Source organism: Salmo salar, chromosome 01, assembly GCF_965601325.2.
Source record: "Salmo salar chromosome 01, fSalSal1, whole genome shotgun sequence".
NCBI lineage: Eukaryota > Metazoa > Chordata > Actinopteri > Salmoniformes > Salmonidae > Salmo > Salmo salar.
Genome location: NC_138291.1, coordinates 156,516,772 through 156,536,979, shown reverse-complemented (window position 1 = coordinate 156,536,979; position 20,208 = coordinate 156,516,772). Strand labels below are relative to the sequence as shown.

General features: G+C 43.7%; 1 protein-coding gene across 1 annotated transcript in view; it reads left to right on the top strand.

Moving 5' to 3' along the window:
* Nucleotides 1-3,940: 3,940 nt before the first annotated feature.
* Nucleotides 3,941-20,208, top strand: part of LOC106567246 (NMDA receptor synaptonuclear signaling and neuronal migration factor) — an 80,824-nt gene continuing 64,556 nt past the window's right edge. The window contains exon 1 of the mRNA XM_082974418.1: nucleotides 3,941-4,332. Coding sequence (XP_082830544.1) covers nucleotides 4,262-4,332 — 71 coding nt within the window. The 5' untranslated portion in view covers nucleotides 3,941-4,261. The remainder of the gene's footprint in view (nucleotides 4,333-20,208) is intronic.

Genomic DNA, 20,208 nt, shown 5'->3' with positions numbered 1-20,208 from the left:
GACAACCCAGGATGCGGGACAAGTCTCTGTCCTTGAGTGGCCCAGTCAGAGCCCTGACTTGAACCAGATCGAACATCTCTGGAGAGACCTGAAAATAGCTGTGCAGCAACACTCCCCATCCAACCTGACAGAGCGTGAGAGGATCTGCAGAGAATAATGGGAGAAACTCCCCAAATACAGGTGTGCCAAGCTTGTAGCATCATACCCAAGAAGACTCGAGGCTGTAATCACTGTCAAAGGTGCTTTAACAAAGTACTGAGTAAAGGGTCTGAATACTTAAGTAAATGTGATATTTGTGTTGTGTATTTTTTTATACATTTGCAAAAATGTGTGTGTGTTTTTGTTGCTTTGTCATTATGGGGTATTGTGTGTAAATTGATGAAGAAAAAAATGATTTAATCAATTTCAGAATAAGGCTGCAATGTAACAAAATGGGGGAAAAGTCCAGGGGTCTGAATACTTTCCGAATGCACTGTATACACACGCACAAAATCACTTTTTCACTCCCTGCCCGCCAATTGCACTATCCATCATGTCTGAGAAAATCTTCCCTCCTTGGGCACACTTCGTTTTTATCTCATCCCTCCTTTCCTGTAATTTTACCTGCTGCCATCTATCTCTTCTGGCCATCCCCTCTCTCTTTTTCCTGTCAGGTGATCTCTGCCCTCTGAGAGAAATACATCCATAGTTTTCTATATCTTGGTGAAGAACCATTTAACTGCATTCTACCTCATTTATGATGATTTAGATATCTTCATTTGTATCCTTTATTTCTTTCTTTGTGATATTTCTTATAAGAAAAAATAGCAGAACAGAGGAATTGATTAATAAACAAAACCAGACAAGCCATCAACAAGGTAGACATATATCCTGTTTCTCTCCAACACTCCCACAGGACCACAGAGATTTCAACTCTAACTTATGCTGGTAAGCGTGGCAGTTCATAATTAATGTCACACTCTCTGGCACATGCTTCTTTACGCCACAGTCTGTCCTTTGAGTCTTTTTCTCAGTCTTTTCTAATTCCATCCAGCTCTTTATTACCTTCATTTCAAAAAGACCCTCTTTTACAACTCCTGCTGATACTGTCCTAATATGAGCATGTACTCTTCAGAGACTGTCCTAATATGTAAACCATACTCTTCAGAGACTGCCCTAATATGTAAACCATACTCTTCAGAGACTGTCCTAATATGTAAACCATACTCTTCAGAGACTGCCTTAATATGTAAACCACACTCTTCAGGGACTGTCCTAATATGTAAACCATACTCTTCAGAGACTGTCTTAGTATGTAAACCATACTCTTCCAAGACTGTCCTAACATGTAAACCATACTCTTCAGAGACTGCCCTAATATGTAAACCACACTCTTCAGAGACTGCCCTAATATGTAAACCATACTCTTCAGAGACTGCCCTAATATGTAAACCATACTCTTCAGAGACTGTCCTAATATGTAAACCATACTCTTCAGAGACTGCCCTAATATGTAAACCATACTCTTCAGAGACTGCCCTAATATGTAAACCACACTCTTCAGAGACTGTCCTAAAGGTAAACCATACTCTTCAGAGACTGCCCTAATATGTAAACCATACTCTTCAGAGACTGCCCTAATATGTAAACCACACTCTTCAGAGACTGTCCTAATATGTAAACCATACTCTTCAGGGACTGTCCTAATATGTAAACCATACTCTTCAGAGACTGCCCTAATATGTAAACCATACTCTTCAGAGACTGTCCTAATATGTAAACCATACTCTTCAGAGACTGTCCTAATATGTAAACCATACTCTTCAGAGACTGTCCTAATATGTAAACCATACTCTTCAGAGACTGCCCTAATATGTAAACCATACTCTTCAGAGACTGCCCTAATATGTAAACCACACTCTTCAGAGACTGTCCTAAAGGTAAACCATACTCTTCAGAGACTGCCCTAATATGTAAACCATACTCTTCAGAGACTGCCCTAATATGTAAACCACACTCTTCAGAGACTGTCCTAATATGTAAACCATACTCTTCAGGGACTGTCCTAATATGTAAACCATACTCTTCAGAGACTGCCCTAATATGTAAACCATACTCTTCAGAGACTGTCCTAATATGTAAACCATACTCTTCAGAGACTGTCCTAATATGTAAACCATACTCTTCAGGGACTGTCCTAATATGGACACAATACTCTTTAGAGGATTGCTTTGTTAGCAACTAAAGGACAATAACCTTAATGTGCATGAGCAGCTCCTCTGGGTGAAATAGAGCGGTGGCGCTCTGGTGCTCCTAACCTATTAAAACTGCCAGGAGATCAAGGTTGTCCTTGTTCAGTCCTGTGGGACTCTCATGCCACTGTCTGTCTGAACACCATGTGGCAGGCATGCACTGACAGTAGAGTAGCTATCAACATGCACTTACAGTAGAGTAGCTATCAGACCTGTGTGTATTGTTTCAGCACTACGGAGAGCGACAACTTTTCTCCTAGTATTCCGTTTGGACTTTGATGTTTCAGGACCATGGAAAGAGCGACACATGTTCTCCTAGTGGCACATCTGAACTGATGTTTTAGGACCACGGAGAGAAAAACACATTTTCTCCTGGTGGTACATCTGATCTGATGTTTCGGGACAGCAGAGAGCGACATACATTCTTTCCCCAAGTCAATTAGACCTGTTGTTTCAGCACCATGAAGAGTGACACACCATATAGCCAAGTAGGGCTGTCTAGATTTTGTTGGGAAATTGTCTTATACTTTCTTTCTTCCAGTCTCACAGAATTTGATCCATTAAAGAAATGCGTCTGCTCTTTCTTTTCAGGACCACGGAGAGCGATATATAATTTCTTACTGGCAATAAGATCATCTCAGCTCTCCCAAATCTAATTAAGATGGATGGTTGAGAGCAAGATTTTCCCCATAATTTCTGATCATGTTAGATCTGAGATCACCTTGGCTGAAGGAGGAAGGATGGATGTCATTTCGAAGTACTCAATGGGGCAGAGTAAAGTGAGAGCGACACTCCAGCCTTGCACTAGGCAGGTAGAACTACTCGACACAGACTCCAATATTGATCAGCAATTGCTTCAGTGAAACACTGAGTGGTTTTGGGGCCAAAGGATATACATATATCTCTGGCAGACACATACAGACTGTCTTTCCCCTTCATTCATATCTCCTATTTCCCCCCTCATCTGCTGCTCCTCTCCTCTCTTTAGTGTGTGGAGCCACCTGTCCTCTCTTCATTCATCCCTCCATTCCCGCCTTCATCTGCAGTCGGTCCACAGTCGGCCAGGCTCCTCACAGCTGCCTCACATTATTTACTGCCTAACTGCCTTCAGAGCACACCGATCTGGGGTGCCTTGATCGATTGATTTCTATCCCTTTTGTCTCAGTGGGAGTGTGTGTGAATGCATGTGTGTGTGTGTGTGTGTAACAATGACTGAAAAATATTCAATCAACTCCCAAGGACGTCCAGTGCCTTCGTGTTTCGCTAGCAGGTTGATTTGTGGATTGATTGATTGATTGATTGATTCGTTTTCGAAGGCTGATGGCCCATTACTTGCTGCTTTGTCTGGTGGCTATGTTTGCTGTGTCTGCCAGTGGAGTGTGTGTTTAGACAACCACAATTCCCCAGTGTATCCTTCCCTGTGGGTTAACAATTTGTATGTCATGTCAATCTCTCACTTTGTGCTAGCTAGAAAGCCACTCAACTAAGCACCAAAACATATACTTACAGGACTTGTGCACACCTTATATCTTGACTTTAGACACCTTAGAATTGACAACTCCTTACATGGCTCTGCTCAGTTTCCTGTCTACTGCCGCCACCCCTGCCCCTCCTGTACACACACACACACACACACACACACACACACACCTGATGATGACAAGCAGGAGTCCAACCCCCTCCCATCCCATTTTCTCTGGTTTTGATCATTGAAGAGCGAGAGAAAGAGGGAGAGGGAGAAAGAGGGAGAAAGAGAGAGAGGTCTGTTGGTGCTTGTATGTGTATTCTTTCAGTACTGGGTTACCTCACACATGCACTCTTTGGACACCGTAGGGAGAAGAGGCGCTGAATCTAATTTTCTTTCTGAGAGAGCGCTCTGCAGACCTGAAAACACAAAGATTCCTGCCGTAGTGGAATGCATGTGTCTTTCCTGGATTTCCTTTAACGTTCTAGTGTTTTCTCGCCGAATTTCTCCATCCTTGGTTTTTCTGGAATGAGCTGTTTCCTGCCTGCGTCGTTTCCATGCCAGCATGGGAACTGTCGTGTCTAAAAGGAAGAATTTAAGAAACGATGCGATATCTTCCGTGGCAGCAAAAGTTAGGTGAGTGTCCTGCCCGCTTTCCCGATCGACCACCCACCAACAGACTAGTCTATCAGTATTGCCGTTCTACTGTAGCAGAGATCTGCTATGCTACCAAGTTACTGAACATAGTGTGACATAATAGTGACATTTAGGATAACCAACGAATTTGTGTAATTGCGCGTTTATAAACGCCTCAATCTATTCATGGTGGGTCCTCCAGAATTCTTCCACGTAATATCGTCCGTGCAGGACAGGTAGGCTACAGCTTATAACCATCGTGGAGCAACATCAACCCGTCGCTGCGTCTGCAGCTTGCTCGACATGACTTGGTTGCACAAATAGCGTGGAAGAATCACACAATTTACCGCTTTTGATGCCCAAAGTTGTCTTTGTTCTTATCATTGACGCAAGCAAGTCTCCAAGTGTGCATCATGACCGCGAATATTTCACTGATCCTGAAGAGCTGTGTGGTGCAGTGCAATTTAAATGTTCTGTCTGGATCTTGTTTACAGACAAAAGTTACATTACCACTATAGCATAACCTCTTGAAGGTAGCCTATTCGTTATTGCAAAAGATGGCAACATCGCCTAACCCATTTAGGTTACTGTAGCATATGGGTCCCACTGCACCGGTGACATGTTTCTACAAATATATGCTCCAATTGGAGGGATTAGATATGAAGGACACATACCATTTACCGATATCTTTACAGAGAAACAATATTTTAACATGTTGCACAAATTGGATTTGTAACATATCACACAAATTGCAAAATGCATATAATTCGAATTCATAACATATCTCACGAAATGGATGACGTAGTACACAATTGGATGACGTAGTACAGAAAAAATGGGGACCTGTTTTGGCTCGTGAGCACCACTTTCAAAAGTACTGGCTGAAATTATAGAAAAGTTAGAGAGTGCTTACCGTTCTTGGATACACTGGTGTTGCATCCTGCGGGCAAATTATTGAGCTATCAATTTATCAATCAGCTGCAAGTGACTCAATCAACTTCGGTGATCAGCCATCACAGTGAGTTATTGCACCGGTCTGAGCAGGGCAACAGAATGCCTATAAACGCCACCGTTAACATATTCAGCAAAGGAAGCAAATTCCTCTATTTGGCAGGTCTCCAAGGCTGTACGCCGTGTAAACGACCCGCATGGGCTAATCGTTACTTCTCATGTCCCGTAAACATGGGTCGTTAATCTGGGAGATTTCTGACACCCCTTCACCCAGGCAATAATGTCAAACAGCACCTCAATAACATTTGTTCTTAAATTGGCTATGCGCAAGTCTCCTGTGTTCACTGTCTGGGTCTATCGAGCGGAAGAACCCACAGTTTTCTCAATGCATGTCGTCTGCTTATGGATTCCCAAGAGATGGATAGTTCTGGACTCGATTTGGCCAATAGTGTAATCCATGTGATGGCTCCCTTGTGCCGTCATGGCTGCTGCTGCACCTTGGTGAGATTAAAGGAACCGTACAGCAGGTGGACATTATTTAGGAGAGAAGTTCACAGAGATCAATATGCACTATCTGATTGGTCATACATGAGTTTTCACACAGTAGTCTTCTCTTAATGGAGGTCGCTGAATGACCTTGCAGATGCTGGGTTTACTCCACAGACAGATGTGGGATGGCATTGGCATGGTTACATAATTCTGTGTGTACGTGTGCGTGCGTACGTGTGTGTATGGATATGTGTGTTTGTGGGTGTGAGCCCTCTCTTTATTCAATGCCGCGTGTGTGTGCGCACAACTCTCTGTGCTGCGGTATTCTCGGTGCACACACACAAAGGGCTGTGATGAGAGAGAGGGGACCTAGAGCACGTAGCAATATCACATGGTACACACACACACACACACACCAATCTCCTGCCTGACACATTGACATGATCTCTCATGTCATACACTTGACTGGAGTATGAATGTTATTTTAGAACAAACAGTCATACACACCAGAGACAACTGGTGCCTCTCCAGGCTGAGTACACTCATCAGTACACTCATCAGTACACTCATCAGTAAGCTCCATCCTTTACCTTCATTACTGTGATCACACATCAAACACATAGAATATTCATCCCTCACTCACCTGCATACTGTATGAATTCATCAATCCATGGTCACGCACATTGCTAACCTAATCTCTCACACATACACACTCACTTGTGTGTGCGCACATACACACATACAGTACCAGTCGAAAGTTTGGACACACCTACTCATTCAAGGGTTTTTCTTTATTTTTACTGTTTTCTACATTGTAGAATAATACTGAAGACATTAAAACAATGAAATAACACACATGGAATCATGTACTAACCAAAAAAGTGTTAAACAAATCAAAATATATTTGAGATTTGAGATTCTTCAAAGTAGCCACCCTTTGCCTTGATGACAGCTTTGAACAGTCTTGGCATTCTCAAATCAATCACATACACATGGTTAGCAGATGTTAATGCGAGTGTAGCGAAATGCTTGTTCTTCTAGTTCCGACCATGCAGTAATATCTAACAAGTAATCTAACAATTTCACAACTACCTTATACACACAAGTCTAAAGGAATGAATAAGAATATGTACATATAAATATATGGATGAGCGATGGCCGAACGGCATAGGCAAGATGCAGTAGATGGTATAGAGTACAGTATATACATATGAGATGAGTAATGTAAGGTATGTAAACATTATATAAAGTGGCATTGTTTAAAGTTACTAGTGATACATTTATTACATCCAATTTGTAACGGCCGTCGTAGTGAATGGACCAAGGCGCAGCGGGTTGAGTGCTCACCTTTAACTTTTATTGAACACTAAACAATAAAAAGAAACCGAACGACAGCTAGACAGTTTTGCAGGCTACACACACAGCAATGCAAAATCAACTTCCCACAAAAGACAGGTGGAAAAAGGGCTACCTAAGTATGGCTCCCAATCAGCGACAACGATGTACAGTTGTCCCTGATTGAGAGCCATACCAGGTCAACACAAAGAAATACACAACATAGAATGGAACATAGAAATAGAAAATATAGAACATACAACAAAACCCCGAAACATACAAAACACACCCCTGCCACGTCCTGACCAAACTACAATACCAAAATGACCCCTTTACTGGTCAGGACGTGACACAATTTTTTATTATTAAGTGGCTAAGGATTTGCGTCGGTATGTTGGCAGCAGCCACTCAATGTTAGTGATGGCTGTTTAACAGTCTGATGGCCTTGAGATAGGCATTCTCTCAACCAGCTTTAAGAGGTAGTCACTTGGAATGCATTTCAGTTAACAGGTGTGCCTTGTTGAAAGTTAATTTGTGGAATTTCTTTCCTTCTTAATGCGTTTGAGCCAGTCAGATGTATTTTTATTTGTATTTATTATGGATCCCCCAGCAGCTACTCTTCCTGGGGTCCAGCAAAATTAAGGCAGTTTATACCATTTTAAAACATTACAATACATATATCTACAATATCTACAGTACTAAATCCATGTGTATGTATAATGCGTATGTTATCGTGTGTGTGTGTGTGTGTGTGTGTGTGTGTGTGTGTGTGTGTGTGTGTGTGTGTGTGTGTGTGTGTGTGTGTGTGTGTGTGTGTGTGTGTGCGTGTGTCTGTGCCAATGTTTGTGTTGCTTCACAGTCCCCGCTGTTCCATGTGTATTTTTATCTGTTTTTTTTATGTAATTTTACTGCTTGTGTCCATTACTTGATGTGGAATAGAGTTCCATGTAGTCATGGCTCTATGTAGTACTGTGTGCCTCCCATAGTCTGTTCTGGACTTGGGGACTGTGAAGAGACAGTTGTGTTGTGACAAGGTGGGGGGGGGGGGGGGGGGGGTATACAGAAGATCACCCTATTTGGTAAAAGACCAAGTCCATATTATGGCAAGAACAGCTCAAATAAGCAAAGAGAAACAACAGTCCATCATTACTTTAAGGTCAGTCAATTCGGAAAATGTCAAGAAGTTTCTTCAAGTGCAGTCGCAAAAACCATCAAGCACTATGATGAAACTGGCTCTCATGAGGACCGCCATTGGAAAGGAAGACCCAGAGTCACCTCTGGTGCAGAAGATAAGTTCATTAGCGTTAACTGCACCTCAGATTGCGGCCCAAATAAATGCTTCACAGAGTTCAAGTAACAGACATCAACTGTTCAGAGGAGACCGCGGGAATCAGGCCTTCATGGTCAAATTGCTGAAAAGAAACCCCTACTAAAGGACACCAATAATAAGAAGAGACATGCTTGGGCAAAGAAACATTAGCAATGGACATTAGACCGGTGTAAATCTGTCCTTTGGTCCAAATTTGAGATTTTGGTTGCAACCGCCATGTCTTTGTGAGACGCAGAGTAGGTGAACGGATGATCTCTGCATATGTGGTTCCCACTGTGAAGCATGGAGGAGGAGGTGTGATGGTGTGGGGGTGCTTTGCTGGTGACACTGTCTGTGATTTATTTAGAATTCAAGGCACACTTAACCAGCATGGCTACCACAGCATTACGCCATCCCACCTGGTTTACGCTTAGTGGGACTATCATTTGTTTTTCAACAGGACATCGTCCCAAAACACACATCCAGGCTGTGTAAGGGCTATTTGACCAAGAAGGAGAGTGATGGAGTGCTGCATCAGATGACCTGGCCTCCACAATCACCCAACCTAACCCAATTGAGATGGTTTGGGATGAATTGGACCGCGGAGTGAAGGAAAAGCAGCCAACAAGGGCTCAGCATATGTGGGAACTCCTTCAAAACTGTTGGAAAAGCATTCCAGGTGAAACTGGTTGAGAGAATGCCAAGACTGTGCAAAGCTGTCATCAAGGCAAAGGTTGGCTACTTTAAAGAATCTCAAATATAAAATATATTTTGATTTGTTTAACACTTTTTTGGTTAGTACATGATTCCATATGTGTTATTTCATAGTTTTGATGTCTTCACTATTATTCTACAATGTAGAAAATAGTAAAAATAAAGAAAAGCCCTTGAATGAGTAGGTGTGTCCAAACGTTTGACTGGTACACACACACACACACACACACACACACACACACACACACACACACACACACACACACACACACACACACACACACACACACACACACACACACACACACACACACAGACACACACACACACACACACACACACACACACACACACACACAGTATGTCTGGCCTATATTCTTGGTATTCACAGCCAGGCCTTTGTTGCACGACATTGTGACTAGAGAAAGCTATTAAAAGGGTGTCAGGGTCTGTGGGCTCAACACACAGGAGCTCCAAAGGTGGTCCTGCTTTTCACACACATGCATGCACGTACACACATACGCACACACATTCACGCACACACACAGACAGACGCGCATGCACGCACATACATACATACACACACACCAAACAATCGTTATTTCCTCTACACACACACACACACACACACACACACACACACGCACGCACGCACACACACACACACACAGGCCTGCTGGTACACAGAGTCCTACCCTCCTATTCGATGCACCCCGTCCTACTTTCCTCTCCGCTGTCTGAAGGGCAGGCAGGGCTCTGCAGCTCTGCAAGCTGCTCCTCATATCAAAGCTTTCTTTCTGCAGTGCCTCTTCTCCTGCTCTATCCCACTGAGCTTTGCCCTTTGCCTTCTCTCTTCTCTCCCTCTGTGTTCCAGAAAGAACCCTCTGTCCCTGCTGGATCACAACACACACTGTACCATGTTCCCTCTTCATCTTAGCTACCTACTTCAATGCACTTCATTTGACCTTCCCCTTCCCTCTCTGCATCCCATCTAATGATTCAGTGCAATGCTTTGTCTTTCCTTTCGTCTTCCTTTAGCCCACTTCAACCACACTCAACTCTGAGGCTGTGAGCCTAAAGCAGTCAAACAGACAGTCTCAGATGAAAGTGTGTGTCCTGTGTTAGTGGGACATATGGGTGAGCTCCGTGGCTCCTCTGTGCTCCTGTAGGCTGGTGTCTGTGTGATGGATGCCAGCTGTGCTCATCCACAGTGGCGAGGCCTCTCTGTCCGACTCTTCCGTTCCCAATGTTAGCATCAGGAAACACAGTGTCACTCTGTGGAGGGAGGGGCTCACTGAAGAGCTCTGCCAGGGGACATGGCAAATGACTGGAGGTCACACACACCTCAGCCGGCGGGCGTCCAGACAGCCGGTGTGTGTCCGGTCTCTGAGTCATCAGTCATTACTGTTTACCGATACTTTTAAACACTCTTGTCAGAATATACCGTCTGGTGAAGAGTGATGCTTCACCTCTTTACAGCACACAGTGCTTATCGTATAGAGGTGGGTGGGGTCGGACAGTTAATCCCATCCCACAGCCACTCAAAGTGTTGATTGGACAGTGAAGGCAGCATGTTAGACTGACGCAGAGAAGATGCAGAGACACCCGCCTTTTGCCAAGGTGTGTATACCTGATAGCATTACAGATCACACAAACTACTGAAACGTTCAAACCGCTGAGGCTAGAGCAATAGCTAGCTCACCCTGACCTGCAGCCTTCTGGATAATGTCTGAAAATCTGTCATCAGGAAACTCCACAAATCCTTGATCTGTGTATCCTTAAGGAGCATCATACGACTGGTCAGTTAAGGGCATTGGACTACTAGAGCTCTGAAAGATGGAGTGATGTGGGGCTCACACTTCTCACAGTCAGACAAAATATTTTGGGTTTCTTTCAAATAAATGTCAGGCAGGTTGAAAGGAGTGCCAGTAGAATGAGTCATTGTATTTCTATGGCCAGCGCATTGTATGTGGTGATGCAGTGTAGCAGATGGACCACGGGCTAAATCTATGTGCTCCCTCACCTCTCACATAATAGTTTTCTCCCTCTCTTATTTATTCCTTTACTACCCTTTAATCTGTTGCTTTTTCTGAGCTGAACTATCCTAAACTAAGTATACTCAAGTGTAAAATGAGCCGGCGAGCTCCTGTGTTCTCTGTTCCTTTCCCTCCCTCTCATTCCCTCTCTTCCTCCCTCTTTATTAGAGGCTATTACAGTGCTTGCTGTAATTACGGTAATTGGGTGAGATGATACCGATTTCGAAGTGACTCTGACACATAGCAATAAGGCCTGTGACACTTCTGTCATGTTGGGTGCTGGTTATGTGCGTGGTTGTGTGTGTGCACGTGCTTATATGTCTGTGTGTTTGATGAGCTGCATCGTGGGCAAGTGAGAAGCCCTGCATCACTCAGCGTTTAGGAGGCTGATGTGGCACCTACTCTCTGACGAGGTGACATTTTCATCGGTGCTCTGATCAAGTGCTGGGCCCCTATGCCCTATAAAACACCCCTACAAGAGCCTGCAGTTAGAGAGCCAAACCACTCACAATTCTCACGTGGATTTGAACTCAGGGAGATGAGTTATGCAGCTGGTTAGAGAAAACCAATTCAATTAGTGAAACGGTGAGAAGATTTGATTAGCCAACGTTTCGAGATCTTGCTGGCCAGCCTATTGTTTATCGATGAGAGGGGAAAGGCTGGGGAATTGGTCTGCAGGTAGACTACTAGTAATCCTGCCCGTCAACTGATAGTCGTCTTCAGGCATTAGTTGTTTGTCCTCTAAATGATATTGGAGTATGTTGTTTGACTGTATTAAGACACAAAGAGAAATGAAAGGGAAGAGATTGTGAGTTGATAGAGAAAAAGGAACTTCAAATGCATTTAATCTGCCTTTACACACAAAAAAGAGCTGATCTGATTGGTCAAAAGACCAATTAGTGGGCTGCCTGTGTAAACTCAGCCAATGTGGACTATTTGTTTTTGGTATCTACAGTGTGATGAAGTGGTGTGTAGAACTCTATATTGGCCCAATATAGTGTTGTGATGACAAGACTTTTCTTTAGGTAGTACTAGGAGAGTTGGAAGTCTTCAGTTAGTGGCAAAGTGGCAAAGACAGAAAATATGTGACACTTTTTAGTCCTGTCGTTAGTGCCTCATGATCAGAAGGAAAACGGTGCCCCCTATTGGCAATCTGTAACAGAGCAAGAGCCAACAGAACAAATCCTATTATTGACCTATACAGACTCAGAAAATACTCTATACCGTGGATTTGTCTCTAACGTGTTCTCTTGCACAATGAGACTCCCCTGTGTAGTTTTGACGTGAGTGTGTTGCATGTTCCTCTGCACACCTGGATGCAGTATCATGCGTTCTTTCGTCCTCTTAATCCCATGATAATACCTCTATACTTCCACAGAGTTCAAACTCTGGAGTATAGTAGCATTCTCCCCATGACCTTAGTGTAGCTAGAGCCTCAATGTCTTGGGCTACAGGCAGAGCCACTTTTCACCATCATTTTCTCTATCTCTGCTGTCCCTCGGGTTTTCTTTCCACATCCTGCTCTCCCTCCTCTTCTTTCCCTGCCTTTCATCTTTAATATGCCCCTTTCTTCTCTTCCTCTCAGTTGTAATCTTCCTCCCCTCCGTCCTCCTCCCTACCCCAAATCCACTACCTCGTCGCTGTCCTCTCCACTCACATGTCTGGTAGCATGCTGCCACCCTCCTCCCCCCCTTCTTTCTCTCTCTCTCTCTCTCTCACTAATATGCAGTCTCACTATCCCTAGTGTTCCCTCTCTTCATCGTAACTATATACAGTTAAGTATTTCCCAGATGTGCTATATCCAGAGCGAGAGAGAGCTGTGAATGATCTGAGAGACAAGGCAAGAAGGGCCTTCTATGCCATCAAAAGGAACATCAAATTCGACATAGCAATTAGGATCTGGCTAAAAATACTTGAATCAGTTATAGAACCCATTGCCCTTTATGGTTGTGAGGTCTGGGGTCCGCTCACCAACCAAGAATTCACAAAATGGGACAAACACCAAATGTATGTAGAATTCTGCAAAAACAATATCCTCAGTATACAACTTAAAACACCAAATAATGCATGCAGAGCAGAATTAGGCTGATACCCACTAATTATCAAAATCCAGAAAATATTCTACAACTACCTACAGAGAAATGAACCTGGAGAAGAGCTCCTGGGGCTATGTTCACAAACACAAACAGACCCCACAGAGGCCAGGAAAGCAACACAATTAGACCCAACCAAATCATGAGAAAACAAAAAGATAATTACTTGACACATTGGAAAGAATTTACAAAAAAACAGAGCAAACTAGAATGATATTTTGCCCTAAACAGAGTACACAGAGGCAGAATACCTGACCACTGAGACTGACCCAAAATTAAGGAAATCTTTGACTATGTACAGACTCAGTGAGCATAGCCTTGCTATTGAGAAAGGCCACAGAAGGCAGACCTGGCTCTCAAGAGAAGATTCTGGCCACAAAATTATGTGGAAACTGAGCTGCACTTCCTAACCTCCTGCCAAATGTATGACCATATTAGAGACACATATTTCCCTCAGATTACACAGACCCACAAAGAATTTGAAACAAATCCAATTTTGATAAACTCCCATATCTATTTGGTGAAATACCACAGTGTGCAATCACAGCAGCAATATTTGTGACCTGTTGCCACAAGAAAAGGGCAACCAGTGAAGAACAAACACCATTGTAAATACAACCTATATTTATGTTTATTTATTTCCCCTTCTGTACTTTAACTATTTGCACATCATTACAACACATGGCCATAATATGACATGTTTTGGAACATTTGGTAGTGTAATGTACTGTAAATGTGTTATTGTTTATTTCACTTTTGTTTATTATCTATTTCACTTGCTTTGACAATGTAAACATCTGTTTACCGTGCCAATAAAGCCCCTTAAATTGAAATTGAATTGAGAGAGAGAGAGAGAGAGAGAGAGAGAGAGATTATTTTTGCTGACTCCAGAGTCATGATTCGTTTTTCTGAGTGACTCGTTCATTTGACCTGCTAGAGCTGGTTGCAGTGAGTCCTACAGCAGGATTAATACACGCGCCTCCGCAGCTTTAGAGACGTGCTTCAGCGTATGCATGCAGGAAATAATGAGCATTGATAAGAAAAATACATCTTTACAACTGATAATTGAACGGGTATGGTGCAGGAGTGAATGCAATTAATTGATTATTGAATTGTATGATGAACACAGCTTTGTAGAACCATAACATATTATGCCTCTGCTCAACAACCTGGAACTCGAGAACAAATCAAGATGGCGCCGAAGAACATGGCTGACGTTTTACATTCTCCCAACCAATATTGTTATTTTTTTTTTTTAACTTATTGTGTACATAATGTTGCTGCTACCGTCTATTATGACCAAAAATAACTTTTGAACATCAGAACTGGGAAACTTTTTCCTTTAATGAGTTCGATGAGAAGGATATCCTGCTTTCACTGGAACAGACCCAGCCTTTTGCGTGAAGAAAAGATGCAGGAAAAGGGGCCGCAGATCGGGCAGCCTTCGGGAATCCGGAGGCGAGAGAGTAAACTCCCACTGCCATCCGTTCTTCTTGCTAACTTGCAATCATTGGAAAATAAAATTGATGGCCTACGATTAAGATTATCCTACCAATGGGACATCAAAAACTCTAACATCTTATGTTTCACCGAGACGTGGCTGAATGACGATACGGACAATATAGAGCTAGAGGGATTTTCCATGCACCGGCAGAACAGAGACGCTACCTCTGGTAAGACGAGGGGTGGGGGTGTGTGTCTATTTGTCAATAACAGCTGGTGCGTGATGTCTAATATTAAAGAAGTCTCGAAGTATTGCTCGCCTGAGGTAGAGTACCTTATGATAAGATGTAGACCACACTATCTACCAAGGGAGTTCTCATCTATATTATTCGTAGCCGTCTATTTACCACCACAGAACAAAGCTGGCACTAAGACCGCTCTCAACCAACTCTATAAGGCCATAAGCAAAGAAGAAAATGCTCACCCAGAAGCGACGCTCCTTGGAGCCGGGGACTTTAATGCAGGCAAACTTAAATCAGCTTTACCAAATTTTTACCAGCATGTCACATGTGGAACCAGAGAAAGAAAAATCCTAGACCACCTTTACTCCACACACAGAGATGCATACAAAGCATACAAAGCTCTCCCTTGCCCTCCATTTGGCAAATCTGACCATAATTCTATCCTCCTGCTTACAAGTAAAAACTAAAGCAGGATGTACCAGTGACTCGCTCAATACGGAAGTGGTCAGATGATGCGGATACTAAACTACAGGACTGTTTTGCTAGCACAGACTGGAATATGTTCCGGGATTCATCCAATGGCATTGAGGAGTACACCACTTCAGTCATCGGCTTCATCAATAAGTGCATCAACGATGTCGTCCCCCCAGTGACTGTACGTACATATCCCAACCAGAAGCCATGGATTACAGGCAACATCTGCATTGAGCTAAAGGCTAAAGCTGCCGCTTTCAAAGGAGTGGGAGACTAATCCGGACGCTTACAAGAAATCACACTATGCCCTCAGACGAACCATCAAACAAGCAAAGCGTCAATACAGGATTAAGATTGAATCCTACTACACCGGCTCAGACCCTCGTCAGATGTGGCAGGGTTTGAAAACTATTACGGACTACAAAGGGAAACCCAGACACGAGCTGCCCAGTGACGCGAGCTGCCCAGTGACGAGATGCTACCAGACAAGCTAAATGCCTTTTATGCTCGCTTCGAGGCAAGCAACACTGAAGCATGCACGAGAGCACCAGCTGTTCTGGATGACTGTGTGATAACGCTCTCGGTAGCCGATGTGAACAAAACCTTTAAACAAGTCAACATTAACGAAGCCACTGGGCCAGATGGATTACCAGGACGTGTACTCAAAGCATGCGTGGGCCAACTGTCAAGTGTCTTCACTGACATTTTCAACCTCTCCCTGACTGAGTCTGTAATACCTACATGTTTCAAGCAGGCCACCGTAGTCCCTGTGCCCAAGGAAGCGAAGGTTACCTGCCTAAATGATTACCACCCCGCGGCACTCACATCTGTAGCCATGAAGTGCTTTGAAAGGCTGGTCATGGCTCACATCAACAGCATACCTACCGGACACCCTAGACCCATTCCAATTCGCATACCGCCCCAACAGATCCACAGATGATGAAATCTCAATCGCACTCCACACTGCCCTTTCTCACCTGGACAAAAGGAACACCTATGTGAGAATGCTGTTCATTGACTACAGCTCAGCGTTCAATGCCATAGTGCCCACGAAGCTCATCACTAAGCTAAGGACTCTGGGACTAAACACCTCCCTCTGCAACTGGATCTTGGGCTTCCTGATGGACCACCCCCAGGTGGTAAGAGTAGGCAACAACACATCTGCCACACTGATCCTTAGCACTGGGGCCCCTCAGGGGTGTGGACTTAGTCCCCTCCTGTATTCCCTGTTCACCCATGACTGCGTGGCCAACACGACTCCAACACCATCATTACGTTTGTTGACAACACATCAGTGGTAGACCTGATCACCGACAACGATGAGATGGCCTGTAGGGAGGAGGTCAGAGACCTGGCAGTGTGGTGCCAGGACAACAACCTCTCCCTCAATGTGAGCAAGACAAAGGAGCTGATCGTGAACTACAGGAAAAGGCGGACCGAACAGGCCCCCATTCTCATCAACATGGCTGTAGTGGAGCGGGTTGAGAAGTTTCAAGTTCCTTGGTGTCCACATCACCAACGAATTATCATGGTCCAAACATACCAAGACAGATGTAAAGAGGGCACGCCAAAACCTATTCCCCCTCAGGAGACTGAAAAGATTTGGCATGGGTCTCCAGATCCTCAAAAGGTTCTACAGTTGCACCATCGAGAGCATCCTTACCGGTTGCATCACCGCCTGGTATGGCAACTGCTCGGCATCTGACCGTAAGGAGCTACAGAGGGTAGTGCGTACGGCCCAGTACATCACTGGGGCCAAGCTCCCTGCCATCCAGGACCTATACAATAGGTGGTGTCAGAGGAGAGCCCATAAAATTGTCAGAGACTCCAGTCACTCAAGTTATAGACTGTTTTCTCTACCACCGTACGACAAGCGGTACTGGACCAAAAGGCTCCTCAACAGCTTCTACCCCCAAGCCATAAGACTGATGAACAATTAATAAAATCGGCACAGGACAATTACATTGACCCCCCCCCCCCCCCCCCCCTCCCTTTTGTACACTGCTGCTACTCTGCTGTTTATTATTAATACATAGTCACTTCACCCCCACCTACATGTACAGATTATCTCAACTAGCCTGTACCCCTGCACACTGACTCGGTACCGGTGCCCCCTGTATATAGCCTCGTTATTGTTATTCCTATTGTGTTACTTTTTATTTTAGCCTACTTGGTAAATATTTTCTTAACTCTTCTTGAACTGCACTGTTGGTTAAGGGCTTGTAAGTAAGCATTTCACGGTAAAGTCTGCACTTGTTGTATTCGGCGCATGTGACACCTAAAGTTTGATTTGATTTGATTTGAAATCATTAGGGGGCTGCAGTTCGCAAATGACATTGCGCTTATCACCCTCACATGCTGACTAAACCGGCTCCGTGCATGCGTCTGCGTTCGCCATCGTGCGCATCTTGATTTTGTCTATCCCCACCAGATGCGTTCATGAAACACAGGTTAAGTGGAGAAAGAGATGGATGGAGAGAGAGAGAGAGATGGCGATGGGGAGGCGGTTTGCTCTCTCTGTCTCCTCGGTTTTTTTCTCATGTTTTATGGATGATGTGTATCTCCCAGGCCACTGTGTGCATCCTGTTGTTGATTTTAATCAAAGCTCCGAGCTGCTGAATAATAAAAAAGGGAAAAAATGAAAAAGTATTCAGAAGCTTCAGAAGGGAAGGAGTAATTACCCGTTACATCAGACCAGTTTTATTCACACTGCACAGAGAGAGAGCTCCCAGCAGGCCTGACTAATCACACCATGACGAAGTGCACTCACTCACACGCGCATCTGAATGGGCACATACACACACGCATCCACAAACATAGACACAGACACACAAACAGCATTCCAGGGAGGATGCTACTGTTTAGCCAGAGAGGAAGGAGGAAAGTGCAGTGACAGAATCACATTGACACATGCTTGCAGGGTTGTTTTTACATGTGCACGGGAGCCGTTTGGCGGTGCACGTGTCGAGCCACTCCTTTACTGGTGACACCCCCAAACCCAGAGAACCAGACTGTTACTGTGACTGTTGTGTGGAAGAGCTTAAAGCAATATGACATCTACAGTAACACAGAGGGGCTCTGAAGTGGATCCTTTTGACTGATGAAATACTAAGGGGGAGAGAAAGGGAGGAGAAGAGAGGGAGCTTTTCTCTCTCTGTCTCTCATACTTCAAGGCTTCAAGGCAGTCCTAGGGAATGTTCTGTAGGAGATCTCCCGGTATTCCCGCTGAAACCGGAAGTGCTATTTAATAGCGTATAATACCAGCGGAAAAAATTTGACCAAATTATACAATTGTAATTGTAGAAATATAGTCTACACATGAATCTAATGTTTTCTTTTTGTATTTGTTTAAATTTAATCAACTCAAAGTTGCCACACTATTTCGTTGATGTAGCCTAGCTTTAAGGTAGTCTAGGCCTATGAATCACTGTTGGCCGACTGGTCAAATATGAGGTCTAGTGAAAATGACATTCGTTTTAACCTACCTTAGGAAGATGTCAGGTGGCTTTTCTCTCCCCTTGCACCTGGCTATTGTTGGAATTTGGGAAGGTTATGACAGTTTTTCCTTCATGATAAACCGCTTATTGTGATGATAGTCACAGGAAACATCAAATTCTCCACTAAACAAACAGACCTAGGCAGAGATTCAGCACCATGGATAGCGCAGTTGATGAATTGCCCCCGAATCTGACCAGTAGCCTACTGTGCGCCTGCTTTTGTTACCGTAACATCACGAAACAATGACCATGTTTACATGTACACCGTATTCCGGATAGTAGTGCATATCCCGCTTAAGATCTTATTCAGGATAAGCTGTTTACATGCACCTCTGATATCCCGCTCATAAGTATCCCTGTATCCATGAATAAACAGAATATTTAGAATTTAAGTAGGCTATATGAGTTAAATGGAATAGTAACTGAAATATGGACACTGACTGTAGGCCTATATCCTCTCACATGTAGTGTAATATAATATTAACTCCTGCAGAATTATGCATTTCTTGCAGTGCAATTATTCAACACATTTTAATTTTGTCTTGGGAACAGGAGTGGAGAAATATGATTTCTTTCTGTCACAGGGGTTGTTGAATGGAGACCAAGACGCAGCGTGTATAGTGCTCATTCTGTTTCTTTAATGAATACACTTAAACAACAAAATAACAACACGACCAACAACAGTCCCGTCAGGTACTCTAGACTAAACGGAAACAACTACCCACAAACCCCTAAGTAAAACAGGCTGCCTAAGTATGGCTTCCAATCAGAGACAACGATAGACAGCTGCCTCTGATTGGAAACCATACCTGGCCACAACATAGAAAATGACAACATAGAATGAAACTCTAGACAACCCACATAGAAAACCCAAAACACATAGACAAAACACACCCCTGTCACGCCCTGACCAATCTACTAGGGGAAAATGACCTCATACCAGGGTCAGGACGTCACACTTTCTTTCAGCATCTCTTGAGAAAATGTGAATGAGCATGTAATGTGTTATCTTTGACACTGTTATGCAGACAGTATTTTACCCAAATAAAATATGCACTGAAGTGGAACTGAAGTCTTATCAGAAATGTGTTTTGTCGTTTTCTCAGCTTTTCATTTGCTTAAAGCCTGTCAAACTGATGACGTGGACATTTTTCCACTGTTTTGGAGTTCTTGCGTTTTCCCCCAGGTCCCTAAATGAAACAGACAACTTTACAGGTGTTAGCTAGATTACCAATGCATCCATTCTATGGATGTAAGACATTATTCTGGTGAGCACTACTTTATTTAGTCTTC